Consider the following 8,067-nt stretch of genomic DNA (forward strand, 5'->3'; position numbering starts at 1 on the left):
TTGAAAGAGGTCTTGAAAGAGGTCTTGAAAGAGGTCTTGAAAGAGATCTTGAAAGAGGTCTTGAAAGAGATCTTGAAAGAGGTCTTGAAAGAGGTCTTGAAAGAGGTCTTGAAAGAGGTCTTGAAAGAGATCTTGAAAGAGATCTTGAAAGAGGTCTTGAAAGAGGTCTTGAAAGAGATCTTGAAAGAGGTCTTGAAAGAGGTCTTGAAAGAGGTCTTGAAAGAGGTCTTGAAAGAGATCTTGAAAGAGGTCTTGAAAGAGGTCTTGAAAGAGATCTTGAAAGAGGTCTTGAAAGAGGTCTTGAAAGAGATCTTGAAAGAGGTCTTGAAAGAGATCTTGAAAGAGGTCTTGAAAGAGGTCTTGAAAGAGATCTTGAAAGAGGTCTTGAAAGAGGTCTTGAAAGAGGTCTTGAAAGAGGTCCTGAAAGAGGTCTTGAAAGAGGTCCTGAAAGAGGTCTTGAAAGAGGTCTTGAAAGAGATCTTGAAAGAGGTCTTGAAAGAGATCTTGAAAGAGGTCTTGAAAGAGATCTTGAAAGAGGTCTTGAAAGAGATCTTGAAAGAGGTCTTGAAAGAGGTCTTGAAAGAGGTCTTGAAAGAGGTCTTGAAAGAGGTCTTGAAAGAGATCTTGAAAGAGGTCTTGAAAGAGGTCTTGAAAGAGGTCTTGAAAGAGGTCTTGAGTCTTGAGCACAGTGTGAACGGGGCTTCAGGCTTTGGTGCTCTCTGTGGTCCCAGTCTCCATTGGACAATCTCCCGTACCTAATAAATCCTACACCTCGTCCTCCCAAACTCACGTACGACACTGATTACATTCTGATTCTTCTTTTGTCAAACATTCCTAAGCTGAGAGCTACATAACGGGGCGACACCCGACATTAGTGGCTATGGTTGGTATTGTCAGATGCTCCCAGCCCTCACGCCAACCATTTCCAAAGGCCAAACAGGAGGTTAATCGAGTTCTAATGAGTGTTCCTTTAGGTTCACGGTACAGAGGAAGGGTCACACTACCACCAGGGTCATAACACTACCCATGGAAATGCCCACAACTCCTATGAAAGCCTTGTTAAATGTGTGTTTCTTTAGGTTCACGGTACAGAAGAAGCCTCAGACTACCACCAGGGTCATAAAAGTACCCCTGGAAATGCCCTAAACTCCCACGAAAGACTAGTAAAGTACGTGTTCTTGGGCGCGGAAATGTTTAAAAATATGGCCCTATAAACCGAGAGAAAGTAGCAGATAGAAACATACGTAGATATGGACGTATGATAAGGAACATTAGAGATAAGACATTCTTCACCCAGGAATTTGAATTAACCCTCATCTAAATAATTATAACAACATTTTTATACAACAACAAAGTAGGGTAGGCGGTGGCCGAACTGGTAGCGTACTGGGCCCACATTCACCGCGTGATGGACGACGCGGGTTCGAATCCTCACGCTACCACTCGGATTTTTCAGTCACCGCCGAGTGGCTTAAAACTACCCACATGCTGTCCTAAAGACCACCCATCAACCCGGACTCTAGAGGAAGCCGTCCAAGCGAATCAAGTACGAGTTCCGGGGGGCAGCAAGAGCCAATGCAAGATGGCGCCACTATAAACACTCGCCTGCGCCAGAACGGGCTGGGCCGACCATCAGGCCCCACCGCGAAGACTTGGGCCGACCATCAGGCCCCACCGGGAAGAAGCCTACCGGCGCAAGAGGCTACAACGTAAAAAATAAAAAAAATAAAAAATAAATAAAAAAAGACGGCTCAAGGGTAACAATAAAAAGTGCAAAAAAAAAGAAAAAAAAAAGCTCTATTCGCCGCTCCCGTAATAGACAAAAGTAGAGTAGCCAAAGAGAGGTCAATTTCGGTCAAGAGTGCCCAAAAAGGAGGTCAATTTCGGTCAAGAGGTCAATTTCGGTCAAGAGTGTCCAAAAGAGAGGTCAATTTCGGTCAAGAGCGGCCAAAAGAGAGGTCAATTTCGGTCAAGAGTGTCCAAAAGAGAGGTCAATTTCGGTCAAGAGCGGCCAAAAGAGAGGTCAATTTCGGGCGGAGAGGTGTCTTGATATTAATCCCAAAAATATACAATTCCTAACTACATCTGGAAAACCACCCTTCAATAATCTACACTACAACTACTTGATATGGAGACGTTTTGAATTAGGCCTCATCTGAATAATGATAGCGACCATTAATGTCAAAAATATACAATCGCTAACTACATTGCCAAAACCACCCTTCAATATTTTACACTACAACTACTTGATATGGAGACATTTTGAATTAGGCCTCATCTGAATAATTTAGCGACCATTAATGTCAAAAATATACAATTGCTAACTACATTGCCAAAACCACCCTTCAATAGTTTAGAGTGCAACTAGGTAGAGACATTTTGAATTAGGCCTCATCTGAATAATTCTAGTAACCATTAACGTCAAAACTATACAATTCCTAACTACATTGCCAAAACCACCCTTCAATAGTTTAGAGTGCAACTAGGAAGAGGCATTTTGAATTAGGCCTCATCTGAATAATTCTAGTAACCATTAATGTCAAACTATACAATTCCTAACTACATTGCCAAAACCACCCTTCAATATTTTAGAGTGCAACTTCATTATATAGAGACATTTTGAATTATTTCTATACGATTATTTATTTTCTGAAGTTTAGCATGGCCGAAGCTTATTATATTTTGGTTAAGTTTATCTCTGCATCTTCGTTTTTTTTTATCCGCTTTCGAGTTCATGTTTTGCGAGTTTGCGTTGGCGAGTCTGAGTTGCCATGTGATCAGCTTGTGTTAACCCGTCCCCTGCGATTGGCACAGATTTCCCCTTCACTGGTAGCCTGGTAACATACACTCCCAGGTCTTTCTCTGCCTCTGTGGTGGATAGTGGAGTGTTTCCCATGTGGTATTGGTGTGCTGGATATCCCTTCACTGGTAGCCTGGTAACATACACTCCCAGGTCTTTCTCTGCCTCTGTGGTGGATAGTGGAGTGTTTCCCATGTGGTATTGGTGTGCTGGATATCCCTTCACTGGTAGCCTGGTAACATACACTCCCAGGTCTTTCTCTGCCTCTGTGGTGGATAGTGGAGTGTTTCCCATGTGGTGTGCTGGATATCCCTTCACTGGTAGCCTGGTAACATACACTCCCATGTCTTGCTCTGCCTCTGTTGTGGATAGTGGTGTGTTTCCCAGCTGTGATTGTGGTTCTGGATATCCCTTCACTGGTAGCCTGGTAACATACACTCCCATGTCTTTCTCTGGCTCTGTGGTGGATAGTGAGTGTTTCCCATGTGGTATTGGTGTGCTGGATATCCTTCACTGGTAGCCTGGTAACATACACCATGTCTTTCTCTGGCTCTGTGGTGGATAGTGGAGTATTTCCCATGTGGTATTGGTGTGCTGGATATCCCTTCACTGGTAGCCTGGTAACATACACTCCCAGGTCTTTCTCTGCCTCTGTGGTGGATAGTGGAGTGTTTCCCATGTGGTATTGGTGTGCTGGATATCCCTTCACTGGTAGCCTGGTAACATACACTCCCAGGTCTTTCTCTGGCTCTGTGGTGGATAGTGGAGTATTTCCCATGTGGTATTGGTGTGCTGGATATCCCTTCACTGGTAGCCTGGTAACATACACTCCCAGGTCTTTCTCTGCCTCTGTGGTGGATAGTGGAGTGTTTCCCATGTGGTATTGGTGTGCTGGATATCCCTTCACTGGTAGCCTGGTAACATACACTCCCAGGTCTTTCTCTGGCTCTGTGGTGGATAGTGGAGTGTTTCCCATGTGGTATTGGTGTGCTGGATATCCCTTCACTGGTAGCCTGGTAACATACACTCCCATGTCTTTCTCTGGCTCTGTGGTGGATAGTGGAGTATTTCCCATGTGGTATTGGTGTGCTGGATATCCCTTCACTGGTAGCCTGGTAACATACACTCCCAGGTCTTTCTCTGCCTCTGTGGTGGATAGTGGAGTGTTTCCCATGTGGTATTGGTGTGCTGGATATCCCTTCACTGGTAGCCTGGTAACATACACTCCCAGGTCTTTCTCTGGCTCTGTGGTGGATAGTGGAGTATTTCCCATGTGGTATTGGTGTGCTGGATATCCCTTCACTGGTAGCCTGGTAACATACACTCCCAGGTCTTTCTCTGCCTCTGTGGTGGATAGTGGAGTGTTTCCCATGTGGTATTGGTGTGCTGGATATCCCTTCACTGGTAGCCTGGTAACATACACTCCCAGGTCTTTCTCTGCCTCTGTGGTGGATAGTGGAGTGTTTCCCATGTGGTATTGGTGTGCTGGATATCCTTCACTGGTAGCCTGGTAACATACACTCCCAGGTCTTTCTCTGCCTCTGTGGTGGATAGTGGAGTGTTTCCCATGGTATTGGTGTGCTGGATATCCCTTCACTGGTAGCCTGGTAACATACACTCCCATGTCTTTCTCTGCCTCTGTGGTGGATAGTGGAGTGTTTCCCATGTGGTATTGGTGTGCTGGATATCCCTTCACTGGTAGCCTGGTAACATACACTCCCAGGTCTTTCTCTGCCTCTGTGGTGGATAGTGGAGTGTTTCCCATGTGGTATTGGTGTGCTGGATATCCCTTCACTGGTAGCCTGGTAACATACACTCCCAGGTCTTTCTCTGCCTCTGTGGTGGATAGTGGAGTGTTTCCCATGTGGTACTGATGTGCTGGATATCCCTTCACTGGTAGCCTGGTAACATACACTCCCAGGTCTTTCTCTGCCTCTGTGGTGGATAGTGGAGTGTTTCCCATGTGGTATTGGTGTGCTGGATATCCCCTCACTGGTAGCCTGGTAACATACACTCCCAGGTCTTTCTCTGCCTCTGTGGTGGATAGTGGAGTGTTTCCCATGTGGTATTGGTGTGCTGGATATCCCTTCACTGGTAGCCTGGTAACATACACTCCCAGGTCTTTCTCTGGCTCTGTGGTGGATAGTGGAGTGTTTCCCATGTGGTATTGGTGTGCTGGATATCCCCTCCCAGGACTTTACATTTTTCTTCATTGAATTGTAGCAGCCACTTTCTGATCCACTCCTGTAGCTTGGTGAGGTCTTCTGGTAGGAAATCCACACTGAAGGGGTTATCCACTTCCTCGGCAGCTCGTTCCTATCTCTCACAGTTGGTCAGTTAACGAGCAATACAGATGTTACGCAGATTTTAAGATAATACCCTTAATTTGCAGAACATGGCTCCTTGCAAAACCTTATATTATTTTACGATATTTGTTTTATTACTCATTTTATTGTTGTATTTCCTTATGAGGCATTGACATCTTAGCAACGTTGGAGAAGGAGGAATAAGAAAACGTAGAAGAGGGTGAGAAAGAGGAGGAAGATGAGGAAGAAGAGGAAGAAGAGGATAAAGAAGAAGAGGGGTGCGTTGGAAGAAGGGAAGGGAAGAGGGAGAGACGAGAAGGGAGGAGGAGGGAAAGAAGGTAAGGAAAGGAGAGAAAGAGGAGGAAGTAGAGAGAGAGAGAGAGAGAGAGAGAGAGAGAGAGAGAGAGAGAGAGAGAGAGAGAGAGAGAGACGGAAATGGATGAAGAGGGAAGGGAAGAGAGTGAAAGAAGGAAAGGAAAGGAGAGAGAGAGAGAGAGAGAGAGAGAGAGAGAGAGAGAGAGAGAGAGAGAGAGAGAGAATTAATGCAGAGGAGAAAGTAATAATAATAATAATAATAATAATAATAATAATAATAATAATAATAATAATAATAATTACTTACCAATAGCCTGATGTATCCTTTCATTATATTTATCATCGTGTGTCTTCCTCTTCTCCTCCTCTTCCTCCTCTTCCTCTTTATCTTCCTCCTCCTTTCCCTCCTCTACATCTTCGTTCCTATTCCTCCTCCTCCTCTTCTTCCTCTTCTTCTTGGGCTCATTTTCACTATTCATTGTTATTTTCTTTTATTATTATTATTATTATTATTTTTATTTATTTTTATTTATTTTTTTACAGTAGTTTACCTTTCGGCCTCAGTGACCTCCGTTTTCTTTCACTCTCGTTTTCTTTTCCAATATATTTTTTTCTTCGTTTTCCTATCTAATGATTTTCTTTATTTTATTATTTTATTTATTTTCTTTCTTTTTTCTCACTTCACACAATCTGAAAAATGAGAGAAAGAATGAGGGATTAGTCTCTCTCTCTCTCTCTCTCTCTCTCTCTCTCTCTCTCTCTCTTCTCCTTCCTATCTTTATTTTCTCTCTCTCTCTCTCTCTCTCTCCTTCCTATCTTTATTTTCTCTCTCTCTCTCTCTCTCTCTCTCTCTCTCTCTCTCTCTCTCTCTCTCTCTCTCTCTCTCTCTCTCTCGGACAGAAATACAAATACAAAAAATAGCCATAAAGAGAGAGAGAGAGAGAGAGAGAGAGAGAGATTAAGAAGACAACTCTTCCTCTTCCTCCTCTTCTTCCTCCTCCTCCTCCTCCTCCTGTTTTTGTCTAAGTAACTATATTCAACCCAAAGGAGGAGGAGGAGGAGGAGGAGGAGGAGGAGGAGGAGGAAGAGAGGGAGGAGGAGGAGGAGGAGGGGGAGTGAATCAGATAGCAACCTCTCTCTCTCTCTCTCTCTCTCTCTCTCTCTCTCTCTCTCTCTCTCTCTCTCTCTCTCTCTCCCTCATTTGTAGAAGAAGGAGAGGAGATAAAAATGGAAGAGAGAGAGAGAGGAGAAAGAGGAGGAGGAGGAAGAATAGGAATGGAATGGAGAGAAGGAGGGAGAGATGGAGGAAAAGTGGAGAGAAGGTGGAGAGATGGAGGGGCGTATCTAACATATGTATCTGATCTCTCTCTCTCTCTCTCTCTCTCTCTCTCTCTCTGTAGTAGTAGTAGTAGTAGTAGGAGGAGGAGGAGGAGGAGGAGGAAGGAAGGAAGAGGAGGAGAGAGGAAGGAAGGAAGGAAGAGAAGGAAGAGGAGGAGGAGGAGGAAGGAAGGAAGGAAGAGGAGGAAAGGAAAGAAGGAAGGAAGGAAGGAAGATGAGGAAAGGAAGGAAGGAAGGAAGAGGAGGAGGGAGGAAGGAAGGAAGAGAAGGAAGAGGAAGGAAGGAAGGAAGAGGAGGAGGAGGAGGAGGAGGAGGAGGAAGGAAGGAAGGAAGAGAAGGAAGGAAAGAAGGAAGGAAGGAAGGAAGAGAAGGAAGGAAGGAAGGAAGGAAGAGAAGGAAAGGAGGAAGGGAGAAAGAGAATGAGAGAATGAAAAGAGGAAGAAGAAGAGGAAGAAGAGGAAGAGGAAGAAGAGGAGGAGGAAGAAGTGAAAAAAGAAAGAAAGAAAGAAAGAAAGAAAGAAAGAAGATAAAAAGGAAAAAAAAAAATAAGACAAAAAAAAAAAATTACTTACCATAGATTAATCCGTGTGTGTGTGTGTGTGTGTGTGTGCGTGAGCGTGAGTGTGTACGTGTGTGTGTGTACTCCAGCACAGCCGAACATAGCTACACTGACTGGGAGATGGGTACACACACACGTACACACACACACACACACACACACACACGTACACACACACACACACACACACACACCTGATCACATACTCATTATCTTGTCTATAATTCTCTCTCTCTGTGTCTGTCTGTGTCTCTCTGTCTGTCTGTCTGTCTGTCTCTCTCTCTCTCTCTCTCTCTCTCTCTCTCTCTCTCTCATAAATAGTAGTAGTAGTAGTAGTAGCAGTAGTAGGTCAAATAACATCAAAATACATTACATATACAATTTATTATATATCAAAATATTAACAAACATTAACAACAACAACAACAGTTACAATACCCTTATACTCTAACAATACAATACTTATACAAATACAATAGTTTCCCCTACAGCCAAGAATGTTGCTAGTATTTCAATGTATTTTAGAAGACTCAAATATATGTTCCTTTCCCTTCGCTCCCCTTCCCTTCCTTCTCTTCCCTTCCCTTCCCTTTCCTTCCCTTCCCTTCCCTTCCCTTTCCTTCCCTTCCCTTCCTTTCCTTTCCTTTCCTTTCCTTTCCTTTCCTTCTCTTCCCTTCCCATTCCTTCCTTTTCCTCTCCTCTCCTCTCCTCTCCTTCCCTTCCTTCTCCTTTCCTTTCCCTTCCCTTCC

The 8,067-nt window shown here is 44.1% G+C and overlaps 1 protein-coding gene across 12 annotated transcripts; it reads left to right on the forward strand.

Annotated features, from left to right (window-relative positions):
• Positions 1-2,676: 2,676 nt before the first annotated feature.
• Positions 2,677-5,352, forward strand: LOC126992520 (uncharacterized). 12 transcript variants are annotated; one of them, XM_050851322.1, is made up of 6 exons: positions 2,770-3,052; positions 3,438-3,536; positions 3,636-3,833; positions 3,933-4,031; positions 4,131-4,229; positions 4,722-5,352. In XM_050851322.1, exons 1-6 carry the CDS (start codon positions 2,895-2,897, stop codon positions 5,014-5,016), a joined length of 948 nt encoding a protein of 315 aa, XP_050707279.1. In that variant the 5' UTR covers positions 2,770-2,894; the 3' UTR covers positions 5,017-5,352. The 12 variants fall into 12 exon arrangements, 2 of the variants coding, with proteins under 2 accessions (XP_050707279.1, XP_050707278.1); XM_050851321.1 differs by lacking the exon at positions 4,131-4,229 and adding an exon at positions 4,524-4,622; XR_007746610.1 differs by lacking the exon at positions 3,933-4,031 and having other exon boundaries at positions 2,769-3,052; positions 4,722-4,919.
• Positions 5,353-8,067: the final 2,715 nt, after the last annotated feature.

Source organism: Eriocheir sinensis, unplaced genomic scaffold, assembly GCF_024679095.1.
Source record: "Eriocheir sinensis breed Jianghai 21 unplaced genomic scaffold, ASM2467909v1 Scaffold486, whole genome shotgun sequence".
NCBI classification, from domain to species: Eukaryota; Metazoa; Arthropoda; class Malacostraca; order Decapoda; family Varunidae; genus Eriocheir; species Eriocheir sinensis.

What these genes read in the sequence shown, in the direction of transcription:
- LOC126992520 (XM_050851322.1), top strand. Translation starts at nt 2,895, where the DNA reads ATGTGGTATTGGTGTGCTGGATATCCCTTCACTGGTAGCCTGGTAACA. An exon ending in CTGGTAACATACACTCCCAG is followed by an intron (nt 3,053 to 3,437) that starts GTCTTTCTCTGC and finishes ATACACTCCCAG; the next exon opens with GTCTTTCTCTGCCTCTGTGG. An exon ending in CTGGTAACATACACTCCCAG is followed by an intron (nt 3,537 to 3,635) that starts GTCTTTCTCTGG and finishes ATACACTCCCAG; the next exon opens with GTCTTTCTCTGCCTCTGTGG.